This window comes from Salarias fasciatus, chromosome 11 (assembly GCF_902148845.1).
Source record: "Salarias fasciatus chromosome 11, fSalaFa1.1, whole genome shotgun sequence".
Lineage (NCBI taxonomy): Eukaryota > Metazoa > Chordata > Actinopteri > Blenniiformes > Blenniidae > Salarias > Salarias fasciatus.
The window spans coordinates 2,156,748-2,182,902 of record NC_043755.1 but is presented as its reverse complement, the minus strand read 5'-3'; the positions used below and the strand labels follow the sequence as shown (position 1 = coordinate 2,182,902).

General features: G+C 43.6%; 4 protein-coding genes across 5 annotated transcripts; 1 reads left to right on the top strand and 3 right to left on the bottom strand.

Annotated features, from left to right (window-relative positions):
* Nucleotides 1-729: 729 nt before the first annotated feature.
* fkbp14 (FKBP prolyl isomerase 14) lies at nucleotides 730-2,043 on the bottom strand. Its single transcript, XM_030102574.1, has 4 exons — nucleotides 1,757-2,043; nucleotides 1,528-1,679; nucleotides 1,320-1,447; nucleotides 730-1,229 (listed from the first exon to the last, which is right to left on the bottom strand). Exons 1-4 carry the CDS (start codon nucleotides 1,951-1,953, stop codon nucleotides 1,071-1,073), a joined length of 636 nt encoding a protein of 211 aa, XP_029958434.1. The 5' UTR covers nucleotides 1,954-2,043; the 3' UTR covers nucleotides 730-1,070.
* Nucleotides 2,044-2,271: 228 nt separating this feature from the next.
* On the top strand, nucleotides 2,272-9,797 carry plekha8 (pleckstrin homology domain containing, family A (phosphoinositide binding specific) member 8). The gene is made up of 14 exons (XM_030102529.1): nucleotides 2,272-2,460; nucleotides 2,890-3,006; nucleotides 3,129-3,284; nucleotides 3,397-3,515; nucleotides 3,751-3,909; nucleotides 4,004-4,044; nucleotides 4,206-4,324; nucleotides 5,540-5,584; nucleotides 5,787-6,129; nucleotides 6,877-6,962; nucleotides 7,699-7,757; nucleotides 8,042-8,243; nucleotides 8,316-8,377; nucleotides 8,483-9,797. The coding sequence occupies exons 1-14, from the start codon at nucleotides 2,421-2,423 to the stop codon at nucleotides 8,678-8,680; spliced, it is 1,746 nt and encodes a 581-aa protein (XP_029958389.1). The 5' UTR covers nucleotides 2,272-2,420; the 3' UTR covers nucleotides 8,681-9,797.
* Nucleotides 9,798-11,536: 1,739 nt separating this feature from the next.
* Nucleotides 11,537-20,624, bottom strand: colq (collagen-like tail subunit (single strand of homotrimer) of asymmetric acetylcholinesterase). The gene is made up of 17 exons (XM_030103569.1): nucleotides 19,802-20,624; nucleotides 19,137-19,246; nucleotides 18,805-18,903; nucleotides 17,889-17,933; nucleotides 17,735-17,761; nucleotides 16,780-16,851; nucleotides 16,482-16,544; nucleotides 16,354-16,380; nucleotides 16,232-16,276; nucleotides 16,116-16,151; nucleotides 15,942-16,022; nucleotides 15,349-15,445; nucleotides 14,801-14,931; nucleotides 14,101-14,220; nucleotides 13,854-13,995; nucleotides 13,652-13,754; nucleotides 11,537-13,570 (listed from the first exon to the last, which is right to left on the bottom strand). Exons 1-17 carry the CDS (start codon nucleotides 19,896-19,898, stop codon nucleotides 13,501-13,503), a joined length of 1,365 nt encoding a protein of 454 aa, XP_029959429.1. The 5' UTR covers nucleotides 19,899-20,624; the 3' UTR covers nucleotides 11,537-13,500.
* Nucleotides 20,625-20,701: 77 nt separating this feature from the next.
* On the bottom strand, nucleotides 20,702-25,836 carry hacl1 (2-hydroxyacyl-CoA lyase 1). Of its 2 annotated transcripts, XM_030102254.1 has the most exons (17): nucleotides 25,694-25,836; nucleotides 25,406-25,510; nucleotides 25,272-25,312; nucleotides 25,102-25,182; nucleotides 24,940-25,012; nucleotides 24,784-24,861; nucleotides 24,543-24,637; nucleotides 24,293-24,405; nucleotides 24,056-24,191; nucleotides 23,770-23,875; nucleotides 23,491-23,574; nucleotides 23,244-23,345; nucleotides 22,841-22,995; nucleotides 22,554-22,712; nucleotides 22,370-22,477; nucleotides 22,067-22,253; nucleotides 20,702-21,172 (listed from the first exon to the last, which is right to left on the bottom strand). In XM_030102254.1, exons 1-17 carry the CDS (start codon nucleotides 25,742-25,744, stop codon nucleotides 21,140-21,142), a joined length of 1,707 nt encoding a protein of 568 aa, XP_029958114.1. In that variant the 5' UTR covers nucleotides 25,745-25,836; the 3' UTR covers nucleotides 20,702-21,139. The 2 variants fall into 2 exon arrangements, with proteins under 2 accessions (XP_029958114.1, XP_029958115.1); XM_030102255.1 differs by lacking the exon at nucleotides 25,102-25,182.
* Nucleotides 25,837-26,155: the final 319 nt, after the last annotated feature.

Sequence of the window (26,155 nt, the reverse complement as noted above, 5' to 3'; positions counted from 1 at the left end):
TTCTAGGTGGCGCTAGAGAGCCAATTGGGTTATGGGGTTAATTTTTCCACTTTATAAAATTTTTCACCAGTCTGGATGTGCCTGCCAAATTTGGTGAGTTTTCGTGCATGTTGAGGGGCTCAAATAGGCAATTTACTTCCGGGCAGTAAAATAATAATAAGAAACACCGGAAGAACAATAGAGGCCTTGCCCTCAGGCAAGGTGGCCTCAGTTGAGGCCACCTCGCCCTCGGGCTCGGTCCCTAATAATAATGTCAGATGGAGTCCAGCAACACTGCCGTTTATGCATTGAAAAAATGTTCCTTCTTTTGATTTTAAGAAATTCATATGATTTTTTATAAATCATTTTTCATAGAAAAGAATGTTTTTGACACTGCAATGACACTAGTCTACAGACGTCAAGGGCGAGAGTGCCCTCTAGTGGTGACAGAAAGAAAGGTACAGAAGAAACCTATTGGGTATAGAATCACAACAGAGACTCACTGCATGAAATTTAGGATATTAAACCTTAATTATTTCACCTTTTATTTCTGTATTCATTAAATATGAAGTTTAAAGCGTTTCAAAGGTGTTGATTTCATTATGTGTGGCTGCTGGTAAAAAAAGGACAGAAAGTAGAAAGAAACATCTGATATTCTCAGATATTACATTTGGATCTAAAATCATCAATAAAATAGCAGCAAAAGCTTTGAATAATACAGCTGATGTGAAACCAAAATATTTGCTTCACAGTTTTAATTGAATTACATTTCCTGGGGGATGCCAACACATACGTATTCCCTCCTGAGTAAATAGTAAAGCCAATAAATATTAATTTATTTACACATTGCTTTTTATTTCAAAAAAGCATCTTTTGTGAAGACAACATAGAAATCCAATACTCAGCGTGTCTCATTGAAATGATAATACTTTACATGGTCAGTTTAAATAAAACAACACACAACTGAATCAGTGTATCAAACCAATGTAGAAAACTGCAAAAACAACTCATTAACAAATTCACAAATACTCAGTATGCTGTCAATGTGCTGAGTCATCAGTCATTTCAAAAACCTAGAGTAAATGAGTTCGTCAGAGTTCATCGTGCAGGGAGGTGAATTCTCTGACAGATATAAATCCATCTTCATCTTCGTCTTCGTGTTTGAAGATGTCTTCCACCATGTCTTCGTGATGTGTGTCATTAGGTGAGTAGCCATGTTTCTCAAACTCCTTCTTCAAATACTCTTTCACCTGAAGCGTGGACAGACTCAACAGATTAGTGTCACAATGTCTGAGTACTTTTCATACAAACTGTTAATGGTTAATGGAAAACCATCACACCTCCAGTTTGGAGAGTTTCCAGTCATCATTGAGATCCATGTCCCGGAAAGACTCGTGTGATCTGGGACCATTGCGGATCTCCATCAGTTCAATGTCAAAAATGAGGGTACTGCTTGGAGGGATCTTGCCTGGAAGAAAAGAAAAGCACACAGTAATACAGGAAGAAGAGGAGCTTTTCACTTCAAATAAAGGTGTTTCCTTGTGGTACCTTGTCCTTCTTTGCCATATGCCAGTGATGGAGGGACTGTCAGCTTCCTGCGCTCCCCTGTGCACATGTCCTGCAGACCTTTATCCCAGCCTCTGATCACCTCTTTGGTCCCCAGAGTGAACCAAATTGGATTTTTATCCCCATGGGTGCGACTGCAAATAGTGAAAATGAGCCACTGACGTCCAGCACAGGCATTGTGCAGCAATACATGAAGTCAGAGTGCATTTACCTGGAATGAAACATTGTGCCATTACTCTCCAGGAATCCCTCGTAATGAACCAGAAGCATGTCTCCATACTTTGACTTGCGGGAACACAGGAAGGGTTTGTGTATCACTTCAACGTTCACCTCGGGCTCGGGCAGTTTTCCCCCACTCACAAACATAAACAATGACAGCAAAAGCGAACAGAAATTGAAAAAAATCATTTCTCCAGCCCGTTTACCTAAAAGCCCTACAGAAAAATGCAACAAAATAAAGAGCTTAAAATAAAAAATGCCATACGTGGCAGACAACTTTTGCATCTAATGTAGCCCACCGTGATAGTCCGCCCTTCGTCTTCGCTGATTGGATAAGATCCTCCAAAGATCCCGCCTTTTTACCAATATCACTTATTTTATTGGTGAATAACCATGTCAATCAGAAATAATCCCCGCCCTTTTCCCTTAAATCCCTCTGACGTGTGGGGGAGTAACGTAGAAGGCTCGCCTAGTGATCGGTCAATGTGATATTCAGGAAAAAGTTTACGCACTTTAATGTGCGTAGTTGAAATTCACGGCCAGTGTCGCTACTCAGCAAGTTACACTCGGGGCCCGATGGAGTTGCTGCAATCAGCTGAGCATCATAACTTGATACGATAAACAAGTAATGAACGGAAAGGACACATAATAAAACGATGGAGGGGATGCTGTATAAGTGGACCAATTACATAAGTGGTGAGTTCACGGCACAGTCGCTGCCCGTTTTCTGTTTCAGGGCTCGTTGTCAACGCAGCTAGCTAGCATGACAACGAGTTTGCGATAAGGCTGTTACTGACAGGCTAACGTTAGCTTTGAGCTTGTGGAGCGTGCTGTAATTCAAAGGATGTATGATTTCAGAATGTCGTCTTTGGAAATGTTAGGTTCTGCGCAGCAGACGCTGACCTTATAAAAAAAGTGTCACCAGCTAGCGCTTTAGCCAGTTTCTACCATCTGCCATTATAATCGGACTAAACTGATTAGTTGTGGCTAACATAACGCAAGGAAGCGGCGACTCTTATCAAGTTTAAGAGCTAGACAATACTGTTTTTCCGAATAGGTTTTATTCTGACAAAACCTGTGAAACACCACAACTATCCCGATTCACAATTTGAACGACTCCCTCAGGTTGGCAGCCTCGTTGGTTTGTGCTTGATGGAGGAACTTTATCTTACTACGACTCTCAAGAAGATGCCTGGAAAGGCTGCAAGGGCAGCATTAAGATTTCAGTTTGTGAAATCCAAGGTCAGTATAATCCCTTTCCCCACTTGTACACAGCTTTTCTCTCTTTCTTTTCTTTTTTTCTTTTTTTTTTTTTTTTAGTGAGTACTGACACGTGTGCCATCTTTTATGCGTGTGTGTTTTAGTCCATTCCTCTGACTCCACTCGAGTTGACCTGATCATCCCAGGAGAGCAGTATTTTTACCTCAGAGCCATCAATGCAGCAGAGAGGCAGAAGTGGCTGGTGGCCCTGGGGACTGCCAAAGCTTGCCTTACAGATAACCGAACCAAGAGAGAAAAAGGTAACTGGAGGCATTACAACATAAACTTTTTGGATAAAATACCTTTTGCTCAGAAAACACCTGTAAAGCTCTCTAAACTTGAATTATTTCCTTGTATGTGCTTTGATTCCAGAGCTTCAGGAGAACACAGAGGCGTTGAAAACTAAAATGTCAGAGCTCAGATTGTACTGTGACCTTCTCCTCCAGCAAGTAAACAAGATCAAGGAGGATGATGAAGGAGAAATGGCTGAGGTAAGGCAAAGTTTTGGACGAGCCACTGAAATAGGAGAAGCCGTTGTTTGTCTGAATCTGCAGTACACTGTATCCCATTTACAATTTGCTGAATATAAAATTGCTGTGGTAGACCAGTCAAGCACATTTCATCCTCACCTTGTTGCATAACTTCATACTTACCTGTAAAGGTGTTTGAGCCGTTGACAATATGTGTGTATTTGTGTGGGTGTGTGCGCGCATGTGGCTTTTTTAGACGGGCATAGACACTGGAAACATGGTAAAGTCTACATGCACTACCTTCCTCAAGACTCTGGAGGAATGTATGCAGATCGCAAATCGTACTTTTAATACAGACATGGCAACTCAGAGCCCACCAGGAACCCCTCCAGTAGCAGCTATTAAACCTCAGAAGGTATTGTTCTTTCAGTGACACTGAACTATCATTACAGCACCTCTTGTATTATGTTAAAATGCATGTAATTACCTAAAACTGTTTTTCTCAACAGATTAAACCTGTCAATCATTTGAACCAAAACCTTGGAGAAAAGTAGGTTCCTTCTTGCTATTAATGTTTTATGATGTTGCATTGTCATACCCTTCTTAATTTTACATTTCTGTGAAGTCAGACATCATAGCACACCATAATTGTCACCTACAAATGTAATTCCACGATTCTGGATTAACATGTTGTCCCGAAATCGGTTGCAGGTTTCAAAATCTGTCTGAAACCTCAGGAGAAGCAGTTGCACATGACAACCAGAGCCTTGACTCTGGAGCAGAGGGACCAGAGGAACCAGATAAACCAGAGCACCGCGGTTCCCCATCAGGTAAGTCAAGATTCCCCGACGACTCACTTCTCATGCTTCAGGGGTTCCTTCATTCACAAAGGGGAAACCGCAGAGCAAAAGGTTCCGGTTGTTGTTTATATACCATGTGGACTGAAGCGAATAGAATATTGCCGTTTAGTGTGCAGATCCCACAGAAGCTATAGTTCCCTCCCCTCCCATTATGGGGTCAGCAGTTCAGATTGATGCTTTAACTGGCCTGTCATTGATGGCAGAGTCATTTCCCAAAATCAATAAATCATTGGTTTATGGAGTAATGGAAGGACGAATGTCATTTCAATCTGAAATCATGAGAAATACTCTGATTACTGCTTTAATAAATGGATTGGAAATGACAAATGTCAGGGGCTTGCATGTTGATTTAATAAGCATAATTAGGAGACACATGGTTAGTTTTGAATTGAATTATTGGTCATCATTGTCATGTATCTTACTTATTGAAATGCTCAGTCACAATTTGTCCCTCTGGTGATGAGGGTGAAATGTCTGTGGCTCTCACAATGATCGGAGTTGCCCATCCCTGCCCTCAGTGCTCAAAGCACATTGCGTGTTGACTTACCCAGCAATCTGAATGCACTGAGGCAGTCACTGCAGGAAATATAAGCCATAGGTTAATTGTTTAGTCATTCTATTAATCGGTCAATATTTAATTCCTTTACAAATTGATCATGAAAGATATTTGCCAGCATACACACCTGCACATAAATGACTGCAAACACACATAAGCAAATATGGAATCCATTCTAATGGAGCAAATAGTACACAGGCCTGAAGTAGCTGGGCGAAATCAACTAGTCACATAAATCAAATAGATAAATGTATTTCTGAAGCACACAAGGTTAGTGTTGTTTATATATATAATCTCGGAGTTGTTTGATATGATAATGTTACTTAAAACTTGAGATTACAGTAAATTCAAAAGTGACGTAATGAAGTAAAGGTGAACTAGAGCTAAAATCAAAGTAAAAACCTTTATAAAAGACTATAGAATGAAGAAAAATATTGCTGTGAAATTATAAGATTGTAAATTATAAAGTATTGATAAAATCCAGGTTGTAATGTTGCGTTTGGGTTTAGATTTAAAAAATAACTATTATTTATTGTCAGCCTGACCCAGAACGTTATGAAGGCCATTCTAACAGATTGGAGTGTGGAGCCTGAATGCAGCATTACCAAATGTTTTCATTCTACTTTCAGGAACAACTGAGAGCGAGGAACCAGAGGAGCTGACAGGCCGTGCAGGTTTGTAGATCAAGAGAATCAATCAATAAAAATCAGTGTGGAAACAGGTAGTCAGTGTAAAGATTTAAAACTTCTGTTCCCTCGTTTTGCTGTTTTGTTTTTGAATCCGCTGCATTTGATGACTTAACTGCATTCTAAGCATCTGTTTGCTTTTAGTAATATATTTTTTCACATATCCGTGTTCGTCTGTTGTGCCTCGCAGACAGCCACATGGAACAAGCCGTTTCGACTTTACACACTACCCAGGATACCTCTGACAATGAACACTATGACGAACCGCCGGAGGGAGACGAGGAGGACGAGGCCGACGGTCGCACGCAGGCCGACGAAGAGCAGGACCACAACGGTGACCAAAGTCAAGATGTTGAAGTCAGCAGTGGAGAAGGGAATGGCGTTTGTCTCCAGCACCAAGAGGAAGCCCGTTCAGACCAGGCAGAGACTGAGAAAGAAGAAGAAGAAGAGGAAGAGGAAGAGGGTGCAAAAGATTCAGCTGAGGCTGAGGACACAGAGCAGGTGGAAACTTTCTTCAGCACAATGAGTCACAGGTATGAAAATGCTACTCAGGAGGGTCACATCCCTTAAAATGTTTTAGATGGTGTTTAAACATGTTGTACGGTCGTCTGTTACATTTCAGTATTAGGTCAAGCAAAGTTACATGTAGTTTATTTTTAGTATTTTTGTCATTGAGATATTGCACAACTTTTATCTTCTGATCAAACTGTACAGTGAATTCATTTCTTTGAATATATTAATCATAGACTCATTTCAAGACGTTCTGATCAAGTGTTTACGTGAGTGTGTTCTCTCTCGATCACGTGACACAGAGAGGCCCTCATCTGATATTTGGGTTTGTAAATCTTCTTTTGTTAAATCTGTCTTTCAGACGTATTTTACTTTCTATCAGCAACTTTAATGTCAGAGCTGATTAGTGTGTGACGTGTTGTTTCTAATAATCAGTTATGAGGTAAACACTATATTATAATAGAATAATTCACCGTCCCACTAAATCTGTATTTAATAATAACGGCAGAAACATTTCAGAGTTGGTCTTTTAAAGCTGCTGTGACTGTTTCAGCAGCTGTGAAGTGGCAGAGTAGTCTCAGGTATTTTTCAGGCCTAGAATTGCATGACACCCTGTGTGAATCATTTCTCTGGCTTGGTTCTGACGTTTGTATCCTTCCTGTTTTGTTTTCTTTTTCTTTCTTTTTTTTAATCTCTTGCTCAAATAAAACATGAAATGGGATTCTCTCGTCTAATATATTCTCCTGTTTGAATCTGTTCTACTTTTTTAGATTTAGTGATATATCACTGGATGACGACAATGGTATCCCTACACAAGAGTTTTTGGACTCATGCTATGCAATAGTGCCTGTATTAGGTAGGCCGGTTACTTTCAGTCTCTCCTCATCTCAATCTGCTTTGCTCCTCCTTTTTTCCACCTCTGATCATTTCACGCATCGTAACTGACGGAGTAACCCCCCCTCCCCCCTTTGCTTGTTTTCCTGTTATTGGTGCTCGCCCCGTCGTTCCTCCTGTCTGGTATTGATCATGTGGGCTTCTTCTGTCTGGGGGTTGAATTCATCTTTTCCTTTATCGCCCTCATTGTTTCCCCTCTGCACTCGTTTGCCTTTGATTTGAATTGTCGTTTGCAGCCGTTTTATGAGGCAGATTAGCTCGTGCACGTTCCTGTGGCTGTGGTGGGAGTGGTTTCTAAATACAAACACACACACACACACACACACACACACACACACACACACACACACTCACTAAGATTTTCATTCACTGTCATACTAACAGTATGCATAACGTTTATGTCTTTATATAAACAGATTTCTATAAATCAGAGCTGGAATGAGTTCATAGAACTAATAAAACTTCTGTTTTTATATATTTCTTATTTAAATTTGACACATCAGAAATCATCGGCTTATTTTGCAACAGTTAAGTCATCTAACAACTCTTCAGCTGCCTTCGATGCTTGAAGACAAATGTCTGTTTCCTCACTGACTGTTAACCACTGACCGTCTCCATAAAACTCTGCACTACATTAAGATTTTTTTTTTCTCCATTTAGAAGCAACAAAGAATTTATGGTAGATTCTCTCTTCTCAGACAAACTTGGCTCTACAGTGTTTGCTCCGGTTAAAATGGATTTTGTTGGAAATATCAAGGTGAGTGTTCATGAGTTTTCTAAATACTCATCAACAAAATGAGTGACTGTAAAGGGACTTCTTAAAAATGTCTCTAAATATCATCAGACTTTTCTTTTGTGCCCCCTTCTGGTGTATCTTTGAAGTCACCTATCTTTTTTTTTTTATACTAATTCTGTTGCTTTTTCTTTATCATGACTGATTTTGTTTAGATTTATAATTTGCCACATTATAGTATTTTTAAATAAGTCTGATGGGACATGAAATATCTAGCTCACATTTGTCTCGCGACGATCCTCCTGCAGAAGATTCACCAGAAGCTGATGTCCGACCCCGAGAACTACCCGACGCTTCAGTCCATCGTGCTGCACGAGGTCCACACGGGCGTCGCTCAGGTGCGCAACTCTGCCACCGAGGCCCTGCTGTGGCTGCGGCGAGGCCTCAAGTTCCTCAAGGAGTTTCTGTCAGAGGTCAACTCCGGACAGCAGGACATCCAGGGAGCGCTCAGTGAGTCTGTCTTTCCCAGCAAGCTCACGGGGAACGTGGTGAATGTGGAGCTCATCCTGTTGTTTCTCTCAGATAACGCCTACGGAAAGACTCTCCGGCAGTACCACGGATGGGTTGTGCGAGGTGTTTTTGCTGTAGGTTTTTTTTTTTTTTTTTTTTTTTTTGCACTCTCTTCTCGCTTCTGATCTTGAAGGCTGACGGCTCCTTGACATTTTGTTTTTGTTTCCCCCCCCCCCCAGCTGGCGCTCAGAGCGGCTCCGTCCTACCAGAGTTTCACTGCCGCCTTGGTGACGAGAGAAGGCGACGAGCTGCAGAGCAGCTTCGCCAGCGGCATGCACAGAGACCTGGGGGTGTACCTGCCCGCCATGGAGAGGCAGCTGGCCATCCTGGACGCTCTATATGAAGAATACAACCTGGAGTCCGACGAAGTGGTGTGACGCTGGAACAACAGAAGGTGAAAGGTCAAAAAAAGGATTCGTGCCTGTTCGGACCGGTGGAGCAAGAAGCCGACAGATCAACGGACGATACCGGATGCATTTTTACTGCATCTCGTGGAAATGGTGTGTGTGTGTGTGTGTGTGTGTGTGTGTCTGTGTGTGTGTGTTGGGGGGGTCTTCAGTGGATTTTAAACTGTCCAACAGTTGAATGTCCAGGACTGAGGAAGCTGATGAAGTCTGCATTCAGAGGCCCGTCAGGGTGAGATCTTGCAGTAACAAGACATTAAGAGAACTAAGAGATTCAAATCCTTTCAGCCAGAATTATTCATCATGTCATTTGTTGCTGGTTCACAATTTCTTGTAATTATATTGTGGCTTTTTTTTTTAATGTACGCTACATAACCACAAGGTATCCAGTGCCAGTAGCTTCCCTTTTCGATTCTGCGTGGCTCCCGTCGAAGTCCTCAAAATAAGAAGCTACAATTTTTTTTTTTTCTTCCTGTTTTGGGTTTTTCCACAACAGAACTAGCACAAAGCACTCTTGACAGAATATTGTCCCGTTGTTCTAGAACGCCAAGCATTTGCCATAAGTGTGATTAAAAAATGCACAACAGGTCAACTTTTATTTCTTGCACTGGCTTATTAAAGTTGAAGAATTAATAATTATGAATTTATATTCTCTCCTTGACCATGTATTTTAAATCCCGCAGTGTAACAATGTATTGTTGTGTTGAAGGCGTTTTTCTTCTCACATTACTGCTCCGGTGTGTTTCTATGGGACCAAAAAGGAATTATTGAATGGCTTTCGCCTCCGCTGCCTCCAAGTAACAGAACACAAGAATGAAATGATCCAGCCCAGCTGCTGAAGCACTGACCGACTGCTCTCAGTGCGGACAGCCTCTGCACAAACCTATGCATAATGTGCATTTTCACAATGTCTATTTATTGAGTCTTAAGTTATAAAATTCAGAGTAGCGACTTGAGGATCTGTTGTGCGACTGTGTGGATCTTTGAGCATGTTTGTAGACTGCATGTTTTATGTATAAGGTGACTTAGGTGCCAGTGCAAACTGCATATAGGCCAAGGGCTTTAATTTATCCAAGTTACTGTTAGCTAGGATGCATTTGTACTTGAGAATGAGCGGTCCCCCTCAGCTCTGGACTGCTACATCCATCTCCATACAGTTTCTCTTCTCTCCCACCACCTGATCCGTGTCTATGTTCCACATATAGTTGTTACCAGATGTACTTAATCTTTTATGATGTCAATTCAACGCTGAAAGTGAGCGGCAATACTCCACTTTCAGGCCAGGTCAAAGGTTTGAGGTTTGGCCATCGATGCTCTGAGCCATTTAACAAAGCAGGAACATCCACATAGGGCTTTTTTTTTTTCCTTTCTTTATTTCTAATAAAACTTACCACATAGTATTTTTTAAACTTTCAAGTTTTTTTTTTCTCAACCTATACAGTGAAAACATTGTTCAGTAAATGAGTAGTTGGCAGTAGATGTGCATAAAGCTGATTTGCTCTCGCAGATAAGTTTCAGTGTTGACAACATGCTATTGAAAAACCATTACTGAGTGAATTGTTTTTTCTATGATTGTATATAAGATGCTATTTGATTTTTACATAATAAATATAACTGAGTCCTCTCGTGTTGTCGAATGCGTTGCTGTACATATTGACTGACTTTACGGCAAACATCACAGCTTCAGCTCTCACTCGATCAACAAGGCCCCTAAAATAAGCGACGGGTAGTAAATGGTGCGCCGGCATTGCGGGTCGTGTAAACAACGCTGGCGCGGAGCTTCAATAACACCTCGTGTCTGCGTTACAAGGCTGTTCTGCATGTGCAGCAGCGTCTGCTCTGCCAGCGCCACAGCGCTCCGCATGCCAGTGATTCCAGCCTATAGGTCAGGGATTTTCACTTGGCGCGGGCCAACTGCTGGGTCCCGGCCCGCTTCCTTTGCATCGGCCCCCTTGTTCCAAAGCCGTAACGCTACACCGGTCAGCGTGAACTAAAATAACCCCTTTTGTTGGAAAAAGTGTTGGATTTCAGCTCGTCAACCTAATACCTCCGGGGGTTTAAAATAGAAGAAAACTTGATGTGTCCCTGAGAGAAGTGCTCGGAGAGGAAAACCTGTGAAGTCCTCACTTTGTGTGTGGAGTTTACAGGTTCTCTCTCTTGCATGTAGGATGGAGAGGAGCTCTACGGTCTCAGATTCCACCAACTCTCAGCTTCACTTGGAGGATTCCACTGCGGCTGCGGGCCTTTTCATTACAGCTTCTGAGGAATCCGTGTGGCTCCTTCATTTCAGCAAACATTTAGTGCCGTACGGAGACATTCGTGCAACAAATCTGATTGGTCTAGTCGGGGGAATGCACATGATGGGATAAATACGCTAAGGTAGGCTTTTACTTGGGCATCTTGGCAGACAAATGGTTGTGATGTGATTTAGGAAAAGGGATACGGCATGCTAACACGGTTATAAATCCACATCCAGCCTCAAACATTGTGGGTGCTGCACTGGTCAGTTGCCTCGTCTCCAGGAACAGGCTCAGCTCCGACGGGCTTCGATAAACAGGATGGAATGCTTCAAAATCCAATGCTATGTCTGGAAAAAAAAAAATTCTAGTGTCTGGTCTGTTTACGGTTTAGTCTAATGCAGCAGTCTGTCAGAAACTGCTGACAGCATCCTTCATCCCCTGATAGATTTTTTTTTTTTTTTTTTTTACAGTTGGCACTCTGAGAGAACATCAATAATATTCCCAGAGCAGGCAAACCCTGGTTCACAGTATAAAACAGCACAAGCGATCCATATTTCAGATTTTATTTTGCCATTCTTTTTTTTTTTCAAATTGTTCACAGCTACTGTAAAAATCATAACAAAACAAACCGTTTTTTGTACTATCCCAGTCACAGTGCATACTATACTTCACAAAGCCTTACAGTACATTACCACATGCATGTTTCGGCGTCGTTGTGCGTACGCGGTATAGGATAGAGCGCAACAACGCAGCGGCACGGATCACAGATACGACATTTCTGCTTTGTGCATGGCACAGTCCAACACTTATAGTTTGTCACACATACAGTACTCTACAGTAGTGGGCAGAGCAACACACACGTTTCTTAAGACACCGGCTATGCTGATGAATGCAATGTTTACAAAATGATGTCGGACAAAGTCACACCCACTGGAAGATTTACACAAGCATGCGGACACAATATATTAACAGTCTTTCTCTTTTGATTGCTTTGAGTAATCGCTGACAGACACGGACCTGACTACATCTAAGTCTGGCTGAGAAAAGGTCTCCCTTTGGCACTGCCGCTTACGCAGTAGCTTATGGAAAGGGTCAGCTTATATATCGGCACAGTCGTTTGCAGCTTTGGCGCCCGACACACAGCAGACTACATCTACACTCTTAAGTTTACTGTTGAGTTTCTCTGTTGCTGGATATAAGACAGAAAGACTGGATAAAGAGGTATCAGAGTAAATACAGTAATGACCACAGAACAGCCTGGAATTTCCATTCCCCTCCCTTCTAGCAGCTACAGAATCACTCCAGCCTTTCCTGTGCAGTGAGAATATTAAGAACATAACAGTTTCAAGCCTTCACATATCGTGTATTTCGTTTCTTGTTGAAGCACAGGGAAGGAGCCCGATTCTCCGAGGATGCACATTGTCGATGCTTTTAAAGCTTTTTGTGTGAGTTACCTGTGCGCCTCAGTGTACAGTCTCCGTCGACTAACTTACAAAGAGATCGGTGAAAGGATGCATGTGAAAGGTGCTGTGTCGAGCAACATTACCTGTTGGTTCCTGAGACGTTTTTGGATTTATCTGAACTCAATGTCCCTGCAAAGTACAGTACTACCATCACTACAATAATATATTAAAAAACAAAACAAAAAGCAGCTAAAACAACTACTGATGTTTTACAACGAGAGACTTCAAGTTTGGCTTCAAGGTTTAACAGTCTGACTCAGAGATTACATGTGCATAATTCCCTATGTGTACTGTATATCAGCAACGCACCATGACCGCCTGGATAGAAACCCTACTTGTACATTTCCATCTTTACTGTGGACTCGGTTTGAGCTGAGAGTTCGAACTCCTCGCTGTCAACAGAGAAAAGTTGTTGTGACATTAATAAGTAGAGTGATAGGTTACATGCGTGGGTAGTGACAGCTGCCGTCACGGTCTCGGTAATCCCAGCCTCATGCAAAATGCTGCGCGCTGTCATTCGCGCTCCAGGAGAGTACCTGGGGCCACGGCTCTGGACGTCCGACCGCCTCCATTTCTCAACGGTAAACTGGGTCAGGATTGATTTACCCTTCGGTGCCGGCGGCGACCGCTCCTCCGGAACTTCTCCCGCTGGCACCTGACGGAGTCTCTGCATGGCTGTCACACAGCTGTTGCATTCAGAGGCCGGTTCGGGTCCAGTCAGGCGCGGTGGCGGGGGCCAGTGGAAATCCCGCTTCTTAAGACAGAGTGCAGTTGTTCTGTGCATTTTCTACGTTCGGATTTTCCCCCATTCACCGCCTGACTCTGTAACTCCAGGGAGCCTATGTGGCATCTCAGCAGCAATACACATGAGTTCTACGTACGTGTATATAGAAATATATATATATATATATATGTGTGTGTGTGTGTGTGTGTAAGTTTTCTTCGTTTTTTTTTCACCATAGGATGGCTGCCTCCTCCTCTCAGAGTCTCTTGCTTGGAGCGTTTTTGTTCTCTTTTTTTGCATGAAATTCCTGTTATGTGTCAAGCAAACAAGACGCAGACGATCCTGCTGCACCGTCCAGACTCCTCCTCAGGTGAAGTACTTGCAGTTTGTGGAGTCGATCACGCAGTATGGCGTGCACTTCAGGTGACCGTACGACCTGCAAGTAGGAGAAACACTCAGTCGTTCTTACGTCTCGATCTTTTGTCTCCGCGTGCGATCGGCATTTTGCTGCTCTTACCCTGGAAGATACGAATTGCACGTCTGATAGCCAAAGTCCTTCCCGTCGCACTCCTCGGCCCCCTCGTATCGGTATCCGTCCCCGCAGTAGGCGTGTTTACACTCTGGGGTAAGAGGAGACAGCGGCGGTGTGGGGGTCATGTTCTATGTGCACAGCAAAGTACAACTTATGGATCTATTAAAAAACCAGACATATGACTTACTGACGCAGCCGTCTGTGACGACTCTGTTTCTGTCGTCGCACTCTTCCCCGGTGGAGATCTGCACGATCCCGTCGCCACAGTAGCCCTCATCGTCAGGGGCGTTTTCCATGGACTGGAAGGGAGTCAGCTGGAAGGGGAATGTCTGAAGCAAAGTTTTAAAACTTGATCAAAAGAAAATAGTAAATCAACGAGCCTTCATTCCTAACATGAGGTTCTGAAACAAAGGCTCCGCAGCATGCGGTGATACCTGGATGGGTAGCCAGCCGTCGATGTCTTTGAAATACAGAGATCTCTGGTCTTTGCGGAAAGCGAGAGCATTGTCTGTGTGAAGACGCTCCAGCTCCTCCTCGTTGCTCACCACGAAGATCTAAATGACAGGAAGAAGTATGAGGTTGTATTTTTAAGATGGAACACATTTTAAATAAACACAGCCACCTTTTTGGAGTGTGGATTAGAAAAGCTGAAGATCAACATTTGATATCACAGCAAGAAGCATCTGTCTCAGAACACCATACTTTTCATAAAGAAAATTTATTAACGTGTAGTATTACTAATATTATTATTATTATTAATAACTAGCCTCTTTATAAGGCGCTGTTAGGAGCATTTCAAAATAAAACAATCATATTGTAGAGAAAAGACGATATATGAAATTTCCAGGAAATGTGCAAAACTGATCAAAATCTGACAGTCATGCCTCATTCATAACTTACAAATATTCCCTAATGATCTACATTTCTGTAAAGGGTTCTACAGTTACATTTTCACATCCCATTTATAAAAACTACCTAAAAACTTGATTAGCAGCAGTAATAAATAATAATATATATATATATATATTTTTTTTTTTTTCCCCAGTAAGTGTTGTCTGCTTCTGGCTCATACTTCCAAACTAGAAATCACTGTTGCCACTTATATTCAGTAATGTGATGCTGATAGCCCCTCACCGCCGGTACTTTGGGGTAGTTTCCTGTCGACTGATAGTCGTCATACGGAGAAGCACCGAACGAGCCGCAGTTACACTTTCCAGGAGGTCCTGGAGGCCCACGAGCACCTTTTGTTCCGACCATGTAGAGTCCTAAACATACACACAAACAAGAAAAAAAAACGACACAAAAACATATGTTAGGCAGGATACATCATTGTATCTAAATAAATGCGATGTTATTGAATACATCTCAGGTAAATCAGCCTCATTCACACAGAAACGTGACCAAAATAACAATTGTCACTTTAAAGAGGTGGTGACATAATATTCTTGGGGAAGGACGCCATGTGAGTCCATTTTAGCCACATTACATCATGTTGAGAGCGTCCTGTTTCAGCCTGGGAGGTTAAATTACTCCGGGGCTAAATAAGACGACCGGACTGAGAGAAGCTGCCACTGCTCTGAAATCTGCTTTCTTTTGCTGACTCGGCTGTTTGTGTTCCTGTTCACTGGCTGCACAGCTTCTCACACACTACGCTGAAACACATATTTCAGTCGGGGTTTCACCTGTGGCAGGTGATCCGGGTGGTCCGGGGTGTCCCGGGGATCCCTGTGGTCCTGCTGGGCCCATTGGACCAATGATCCCCGGATCCCCCTTTACTCCCTGAAATACAATCAAAACCATATCGGACTGAAACGTTTTCACTTTAAAGTCTTAGAAAGTGACAAGTTCACAAAAAATATCAGTTGCAGATTTGATTAAAGCAGGAAGAGGAAACAGTTTCACTGACGCATGCGACTTTTTTATAGACTGAAAGTTGTGTCAACGCTTCACATTCCGTTCCTTTTGTTCTTTTTGAGATTCTGACTCAGTCTCCCATTTCAGCCTCCTTATCTTCCCCTCCATGTGAGTGATTCTTTCCCTGCCCTGATGTGTTTCACTTGTACCTGTGTGATTGTCTTCATTTTGCGTCTCCTGTGTGAACAGATCCTGAGACTTTTTTTTGTTGGAATAAAAAATGAGTTTCTGTTCCATCGACATGTCTGTCATCCTGAGTCCTCCTCCGAGCTTAATGAATGCTTAATTTCTTTTTTCCTATTCTCAAACAGGTATAACTCTCCAATACTCTCGCACCACACCTCAGAAGCTCCTCACTCACCTGTTTGCCTCTCTTCCCCGGTCGGCCCGTCGGTCCTCTGTTTCCTGAGGTTCCAGGTTCTCCTTTTGGACCCATTTCACCCTGCGGGACGAACCAGATCAACTCAGTCATCAAAAAACATCGGATTAACTCGAGGAGCAGTATTCAGAGGCAGCGGGGAAACCATGAGCTTACTTTCTGTCCAAGCATTCCTGGGAAACCCATCGCACCCTGCAAGTGAAGAACAGTTAAAATACTAAGCACAAACGTCAGATTGTGTTTGTGCAGTGCTGCGGATGCCGTCTGCCCACCTTGTCTCCCTTCAGTCCATTCTCACCTCGATCGCCCCGAGTACCCTGGAGAATCACAAAGCCTCTTAATTTGGCATAAAAACACTTAATTCTTACTAAATTATATTTAAACAGTTCCATACCTTCTCCCCTTTGTATCCAGGTAAACCCTGCAGGAATATATTTGAAAAAAGAAATAAAGGTGAAACAAAGATTGAAGAAGAAAGCTGATGTAATTCAGCAGCAGTGAAGCTTATAGCTCAGATCATACCCTCGGCCCAATTGGTCCTCTGGCTCCAGGCAAACCCATCAGCCCCGGGTCGCCCTTCTCACCCTGAAACACAGAAGAATGATAAAGTTAAAATCAGTGTTCTCCATCTCACTTCTTTTGAACATATCTGGAAAAAAAAAGAGAGACTTTGAACTTGGAAGGTTTATGATTGTGACCAAGAAAAGGTAGATTAAAAAAACAAAGTATTTGTCAGTATGAAAAATAAGACTCTGACACTGCTTCATTCTATTCTCCCTTTATATTAAACGATCTACATGATGGGATCTGACTTACTCACTTTGGCCCCACTTGGTCCCGGCCAGCCAGCTGGTCCCGGCTTCCCGGGGAGTCCAGGAGGCCCGGTCCGACCCTGAGAGCAGACATCAATTTGAACGCGGACCGACATCCAGAAATACCTTACAAAGGACTAATAAAATGACTGCTGGAGCAGCTGAAGGAGCAGTTAGCGCTTTATAAAATCAAGGTCCCTCATGGCTGCTTGCTTTGCACACAGCAAAAGAGAAAACTAAGTGCGGTATTTGCTGCATTAGCTGACAGGCAGCTCACTACAGTATATATATCACACACCGCTGCACATGTAGGGGAAAAATGGCCTTAACGAGCCCTGTCACTTTGCTCCCTTTAATTAAATGATGGTCTGTATATAGAACAGGAGTCTGTGCTTGTGGGAAATAAAATGATTAATGACCTGGCTGAAGCACTAAGCTAAATTGCACTGCAGTGCTGCAAAGCTGCTCAGTCAGGCCGCCGGCCGGCTGGCGAAGCTCTCCCACCGGACCGCTTCCACAGCTCCATCACGGCGGCCGGCGACCGACCGCTCGTGAGGTCTCCTCCATTCTACCTGTGCTTATCAAAAACCGAGTCATCGGCAGGCAGCAGCGCATATCACGGGGCGAGGGTCACTGACAGGGACGTGCGATGCTGGATGGAGATAAGAAGGGAGCGTGCCTCCCCTCTGAGCAAAGGGAGACCGACAGCATGTTAAAGTCCTCGGTTCCAGAAAGAAAAACAGCCTCTCTCAGCAGCCCTGCGCCGCTTTGCTTCCTGTCAATGTGTCTGCTCTGTCTCCTGTCAAGGTTGTGCTTGTTCACAATTTCTTGATGGCAGCGCACATCGAGACCGATGTGGGCAGCGCTCTGACTCGCAGAGAGCCGGCGGGCGGAGGCACTGGATCTCATTTTTGAGTAAATCCACTTAGCTGAGAATATGGAGTGATTAATGGAGACTCTCACCTTTTGCCCAGGTCGTCCGATTTCTCCCTGGCAACAGATGTGGAGGAGGAAGGAGTCAATTAATACACTTTTATTTATGTATTTTTCATTGTGTCAGTCATGAGCAACCGCTCGATTGAATTTACAGCTTATAAAAACCCTCGGGTCAACTCACCTTTTCTCCTTTAGGCCCTGCGATCCCAGGTAATCCAGGTGGACCCTAATAAAGAGAAATATAAACATCCACAATATGCTCATAAATCACAGAGATAATCATTTCAATTACCTGCCCAGAACATCCCAACACAAACTCACTTTACTGCTGAAGCCAGCCGCTGAAGTTTCAATTAACTAAACGCTGAGAGGCCTCTATTGATTCACAAAAGCCTCTCGTGGGTCCCTCACTAAACCGAAACGCTGCTGCAGACGAACCGTGCAAACAACTTAAGGCGAGCAAATACAGCAGCGAGTCAGTGGATGTGGGTTCTGCTGATAAAACAGAGGGGGGGACACTCCAGCCACGTCTCTGTGTCCCCCCATCGGCAGAGAATACAAACACATGGGCACTCGCATGTGTTGGTAATCCCTGGAATTTACGCGACACAGTACGCCCCTCCAAGCAGACCGCCCGTCGAACCATTTCTGAGAATGATGTGTGGCACACTGGCAGGCGGTGGAAAAAGGCTATTTGTGTCCCGGCTAAATGCGGAGCGATAATGGGCTGCTGTGCTGCATGGGAAGGAGAAATCCCCATCTCCTGCCCTGCAGGAACTATCAGGTTGGAAAGGAAGACGGGGAGGAAGACGTCGCCGGAGCACTAATTCTCAACACCTTGAAACCGGAGGTGTTGCCGAGAAGCAGTGAGGTCTGAAGAGCCGAGGTGTGGGAGATGGGTACGAGTATGAACACAATGGCGAGTCCTTACATTTGTGTTTGACATAACTATGTTTTTGCTTTTTTAAATACGACTTTTGAGTTGTATTCTAATTTGCACCCAACCCCCGACGAAGACTATAGAGTGAGAGTCTGACAAAGCAAAGATCACAGGTAAGCGTGAGGACATGAGGTTTTAGATGAGGCTGGTTTCTTACCTGAGGACCCGGGGGACCGGCCGGCCCCAGAGGGCCTTGCACACAGGACGAACCCTTTTCCTGATTAGATTCACCCTCATGATCTCTAGAATCTTCATTCTGTAAATAAATACATGAATTAGGACGTAACAGCTGGAGTTTTTTTGGACTTTGACCAAACCAGAAATCTGTTTCGCCATTGAAATCATCCTTCGATGGCTCCATGGTCTCATTCTCTCAGCCAACATGTTTTGGGGTCAAAGGTGTCTAAATCAAGGGTCCTTTGGATAAAACCCAAGGACACATCAACAGTCAGATATTCCACAATAGAAAGTCACATGACTGGAACTCACATGAGCGTGGCGGCGCCAAAGTGAAGGGGGTGGAGGGAACAGCGGGGGTGGAGGTGGACTCAGTAAACAGCATGGGTTGAATCTCTTCTGCTGCTCCTGGGATCTGAGAGCTGTGCGAAGCGTGCACGCAGTCACAAAATATACCGGGAGTCAAAGTTGGGGAGAGACGGTCAGGGTCATGTGTTGGTTTAACTTCTGCGCCGGCTGAAAAGGGAATCCTGACCTCATTGTCAACATGAGAGCAGAACTGTTGGACTGGTGGGCAACAACCCCAAGACGTCCAGTAAAACCTGGACAAACCGACAATGTGGCGAGACGCAGGAGCGGCACAAGCCACGGGGAGACAGGTGCAAAATATCAGATCGTGACACCCATCCAGCAGGATTCCTCGAGCTGGACACAGATATGAAGCGCCTGTGCCTCTGACTGGAGCACCGGAGCTGGTCTTCTGCTATTTATAGAGGCATTTCCAGTCTACCTCATGGGCAACCAGAAAATATAAACAAGCACAGTGCATAAAGAGGATCTGAACCTTCGTCCCAAAGCTGGATATTTAGAAGCGGTGCTCCAACAGTCCAACCCCCTCAACACCTGTCCCTGCAGAGTACTGTATGTACAGTAGCCTGCAGCCACATGCAAGCCCACAACCACAGCAACACTCTTACCTGCCGGGAGCGGAAGCAGGCTGTCCAGAAAGGAGGACTGAGCCAGGCCGTAGCAGAAACACAGCGGCAGATACAGTCCAAGTGCGAGAAGAGTCATGCTGCTCCCGATAGTTGGCCGACTTTAAATCTGAGCCACAGCAGCCCCTCAACACGCTGCCTGTTCCTCTCGCTCTCCGCTCGCTGTCCTTCCCCTCTGCTCCCCTCCCTCTCGGCTCACTCCGCTCTGTCTCCTTTACGCCCTCACAAGAGGGTACGCTGACCAATACCCATTAAATCTTTCCTCCGCATCAGTGTGCGCTAAAATTACAGGAGACAGCCCGCCAGCTGCCTCTGGTGCCAATATTAGATCTCTACTACTGTAGGGGGGAGCCTTTTGTTGTTTCCACTCCTCTGGGGAGAAATGACCACAGACAAAGTCTCAAAGCAGGATATTGAAATGCATGATGCACACATGCATCCTTTGGTATTTAAGATAATGTTGATTAACTGGGGTTTGGAAAATTTTGAATATATTTCACAAGATGAGAGGTTTTTGTTCTAAAAGATTGATATTTGGTAGTCTCTACAGTTTGACAGTTTACAGATATTTTTTACTATTTTTCTTTTTTATCTTTTTTTTTTTTTTTTTTTTTTTTAACCAGAATTACCACAAATCAGATTTTAGAAAATTAGGAAGAATATAAAAATAACAGATGAAATGATATTCGATTCACATGTTCATGTTGACATTATGGGAGCTCATAATTGTTACATCCATCAGCTGAAAGTAAACATTTGCATTTCACACAATATATGCACGCCATGAAACTGCAGTAGTGTAGAGTTAAACACACAGAATCACATTGTCCAGGTCTGCAAGAGAGACCTGATCACATATTCAAATGAGAGTTAATTTGCTAAAAAAAAAAATTTCCTTGAGCTGATGTAAAGAAAAGTACAGATAAAATCCAGCAAATTAGAAAGTTAAGTTTTATTTTTATCATTCTTTCCACTCAAGCTTATACTTCATAAGAAATGTTTATGGTTCAAGGTTTTCTCTATTTTCCTTTTATCAAAGCAAATCAAGACAAAGTCAGATGTATAATGTAGTGAAATGTATTTACTATTTATTGACACTACATGTACCAAACAATCAAGACAAAAACTGTTCAAGCTGCTCGCAGCTGCAGCCCACTTTATACATATTCTGTTAACATTTGTGCTGCATTGTATAAAATGTCTTGTTATTTTTTATAGTCTAGTTAGAATTATTTCATGGAAATAAATCACATACATGCAAACGCAGCTTCATTTTATGAGTTTCCAGAAGAAAACCGTCACTGTTGTCCTGGATGGAGTCTACAGGTTGGAGCGGGTGAGCCAAGGAAACTCCTGCAATTACACAAAACACAACTTTATATTAGATTATATACACAGCATGGCAAGAAAAAACTATTTATCCTCGAAGAATTTTCTTTTAAGCTTCATCGTAACAGGAGAATTCAGATAAAGGGGGGCGTTTCTGCCGGCTGCAGCCTGCACCCACACGGAGCTGTGCACCATGGCTACAGTCCTCAATACAACCTTCAGCCATGTCTGCGAAGGGTTGCGTGGATACATTCAACATAAACACAGAGGGCCGTGCTTTCTAATTATGGGAGCCCTGAAATAGAAAGGTCAGGTTGGTGTGAGATGGAGGGATTGTGAGGGGAATACAAAAGTTCTGCGCTGCACCTGGACTGGAAAGATTAAAGCTCAGTGATGCACGTCAGTCACACACTGCCCTACAAGGACCGGACACAAGTCGAGTAAACACCAAGCCGTCGGTCGCTGCTGCTTTGCTCCTCTGTGACACTCGACATCGTTCGCTTTCAATTTTACATCTGAGACACATCAAGCAAAAACATCAAAGCCTCGGGCCACTGATACCTCAGCACGAGGATAAATCAGAAGACAGATGGATGGATGGATGGATGATTGGATTATTATATAGACCTATGTAACTTTAGTAGAGGACAGTAGATATTTGATAACCTCTCAATAAAATGTTTTTTTTTTTTTAAAATACAATCCAAAGGAGCCATTCTGACATGGGGAAGTTAACACCGAAAATCTAGTCTGTGGAAGTACTTCAGCTTTCAAAAACTTATCGCAGGTTTCTTGAATAACTGCCCAAGTGATGCTGCATTGTGTGATTAAAAACAAACTGTTTACACTTTATTTCTAAAGGGAGTCTTGCAGCCCATCTTTATAGTGGATCATCACACTCCGAAAAGCTGGAGTTACCTGCTGCTTCCTGTCTGATGAAGGATCAATCAGGACATTGAGGAGGCTCGGCCTGTCCCAGTCACTCAGGCTGCGCTGCAAGGCGTCACGCAGCTCCTGCACCGTCCTCACCAGGTAGCCCTGGCCTCCAAACGCGGTCATGATGAGATCGTAGCGGGCTTCTGGTAACAGCGACACAGGAGGAGCTCTGAGAGGAACCGCAACAAAAGGCAACGATGAATTTACAGCTTCTTCCACAAATGGAAAAAAAAAACCAATCAACTAAATCTACCATTGAAATTTACCCAATACTGCATAACTCACATTGCGGTCAGATCTCCCATCTGTGACATTTCTTTCCACGTCTTAGGATCCATCCCACTGTATATTCCATTATTATTGACCACGATGATGACAACAGGAAGCTGATACCTAATAAAAACCAATAAACATGTAAGACTGAGATGCGTTATGGAGTTAAGATGAAAGAGAGAGAAGTGTCGCCAACCTGCACATGGTTTCCACTTCCATGCCAGAAAATCCAAAAGCGCTGTCTCCCTCCACACAGACCACCCGCCGCCCGCTGTTTGCACTTTTCTCCAAAGCAGCTGCTGCTATCGCAAATCCCAGGCCGACGCCCATCGTGCCAAAGGTGCCCGCATCCAACCTGCACAGCAACAGGAGTGCCATGATAACACACTGAGACTTGGTTTCCTGAAGAGCACATTTTCCTTTTACATTAGTTGCACTGCTGAGACTGAAGTTGTGTGACTAAATCTCTCCTTCCCGCCTCACCTGTGCCGGGGCAGGTAGTTATTCAGCATAGTGCGTCCGATGTCCATGGTGTTGGCGCCCTCGCTGACGATGATGCAGTCCTGGGGCAGCAGCTGCGAAATGTGATGGAACACCATGTAGTAGTTCATCGGCACTCTGACCTCAAGAGCAAGAGCCTGGTGGAGAAAGAGACAGAAGCCCAGCTGGTAAACGAAAGCAGAAACGCATTCATCCATTCCAATAGTTTATTTCTGCAAATGCCATTTTAATAAACAATATTGCCTGCCCTTTTTCTATAAAGCTAAAACAAGTAAACAACTCAAACACAAAGCAAGGATGCACAATGCAGCATCTGAATGGAATAAAAGTATCTTTAAGTTATCAAAAATAAGCACAAACTTCATGTAACTGCATTCTGTGTTACCTTTGATGCTTTGGCATTAGAAACAATCTTCTCCTTCAATGCGCTCCACCACTCTGTGTTTGAGGGATATCGCCAGCCGTCCTTTTGGACACATTTAAGGAGCTGAAAAGATACAAAATAATTTTAAGAAACAGCTCAAACAGGACCGGTCAAATTAAGAGCGCAACTTAAAAATACACAGTAAGTTTAACATGAAAACGACTGCAGGGGAACCAGAAGCCTGTGGGCAGAGGCAAAAACATCGTACCTGGTTGACGATAGCATTGACGTCTCCCAGGAGAGAAACAGCTGGCTTCACATTGTTGCCCATCTCCTCTGCACAAAGGTCGACCTGCAAACAGGAACGGACCTGTTTCGTCATTGAACTAACATTTGTAGCAGAGCGATGCAATGGCAGCGAGCAACCCAAGAAAATGAAACAAAGTATTCACAACAGAGGTGAAATAAGAAATAAATATACTCTGTATAGTTCTGTATAGTTCTGTATGTGCACGAGGATTAGCAAAACAGGATTCATGGAACACACCTGAATGACTTTAACATTTGGATTAAATCTGGGCGGCAGGCCAAAGTGCAAAATCCAGTTGAGTCTGGCCCCAAGCAGAAGCACGACGTCGGCCTGGAGGAGAGCTCTTTACAAAAGACAAGAAAAGATCAAATACTAGAGAATTAAGAATATAATAAAATACTGCACAGCCTATAATAATAATGCATGACAATTCAGTCATAACATCAGCAATGACTTGAAATGAATTTGAAATATAAGCCAACGTTTCGCTCCGCAGCTTTCTTTGGCAGAAAGTGGGGCAGACCTGGAGCGAGCAGCTGCCACACAGTTGGGATGATCATCTGGTAGGACACCTTTTCCCATGGGCGTGGGCAGAAACGGCAGACCAGACATCTCCACAAACTCTCTCAGCGCAGCCTCAGCTCTGCCATAGGCGGCTCCTGTTGGGACATAATTAATCCTGTTATCCTGATTCACCCATTAAACCACACTTATTGAGGTGTAATAGAGTGACTCCCAGTGAATGTTTGTGTTATCTTACCTTTTCCAACAATTACCAAGGGTGATTTTGCTGCTTTTAGCACAGACACGGCTTCTGTGACTGCCTCGTGGTCAGCCACACTCACCGGTGGAGGGGGACAGCAGGACACTTCTCTGGAGGAGAGACATACTTGAATTACCCTGAATTGCCTTACATTTTGAGATAAACAAGTCGTCTCATTGAAACTCATCAGAAATAGTTCATCCTCTCTAAAAAAAAAACAAAAAAGGCTGTAAGGACATCAACAAACCTGACTCTGCTCCTGTCCACTTTAGCATTGACCATGTCCCCAGCAATGTCCACATAGCAGGCACCTGGGCGTCCATATATGCTTGTCCGTACAGCCTGTTAGCAACAGGATACCACAAAGCTTAAGCCCCATTTGTATTTAAATCGTATTTTTGTCTGTATGAGAAAGCAATGTAATACAAATCTATAGGACACATCAAACAAGATGAAACAAAAGGAGGACAATGAGATGGTTCAGATACCTTCTCGATCACTGTGGGAATGGCTTCTAGACTGCTGGGCCTTGCAGAGAACTTGCTGTATAGTCGACACGCCTCCACCTAGCAGCACAACACAACAGCAGCGTTAATGTTAGAAAAACATCACTCGGCACATATCTCCCTGAAAGCATGCATTACTTGAGGGAACTCCTGAAAAGCGCCTGCTGTCTCTTGATTTCTGTCCGAGGACCCTCCAATAACAACCACTGGCCTGAAATAAAATAAAATAAAATACAATCACACTTGAGAAACAAGAGAAGCATAGACCAGATGATGTGACTGACTGAATGAGAGTTATACCAGCAGTTCACATTTGCATTGGCCATTCCCCCCAGAGCATGGATGAGACCTGGTCCGGACACGACCAAGCAGGCACCTGGCCTGGATCCAGACAATCACAGAAACAGGACATGTAACACTGATAATATTCATACATTTGTTTTAAAAATCTGACTGACTTGAGCTTTTACCTCCCAGTCAAATATCCAATGGCACTGGCTGCATAGCAGGCCTGTTGAGTGAAAGTTTACTTGATCAGAACATAAACAGTGTGTGTTAATCGACCCAGAGGTCAGTGGGAATGAAGCAGAGATTAATGTTTTACCGCTTGTTCGTTGCGCATTCCCACAAACTTGATGCCAGCAGCCTGAGCAGCCATGGCCACCTCAATGACAGGGACCCCCACAATCCCAAACATGTAGTCCACTTTCTGCAGGAGCACACAGTAGGTCAAACAAACTTATTTACAACGTGGTTAGTTGACTGAGAATGGAGGCATTAACGATTTATTGTCCACGAAAAAGCAACATGTGAACTTTGACACACTCTCTGGAGCACGTTAGGTACAAACAAGTCTGCGTTTTTCGTGTTAAATGTTTACAAAACAGGTTACCTGCGCTTTCAGCGACTCAGCAATCAGCTGGGCTCCCGTCACTTCGTCCATGGCTCCGTCGGAATAAGCAGATAGAAACTGTTGAATATTAAAAAAGCTGCAGCTTGTTTCTAGTTTTTATGCTCTGACTGTTTCCACATGGACCCGCCCCCTTCGACTCATTTCCGCATTACACACCAATTAGAGGAGTTCCTTCATGTGACGTCACACAAATAGCGCTCCTCCGCCTCAGTGAGGAAAAACACTTCATAACATTCTCTTTTCTTCAGGTTCCTCCTCACAAACAAACGTAAGTAAGAATGACAACCACGGAATACAAGAAAAAACAGCTGCAACATCTACATTTTTATTATTGTGTACGATTTGTAGATTTCATTAAAGAAGAAGATGAGACTCAGCTCGCGAACAGAGCCCAATTATGAGGTGTGGTCTATTTAAATATCGATTCTGATTTAACCAGGA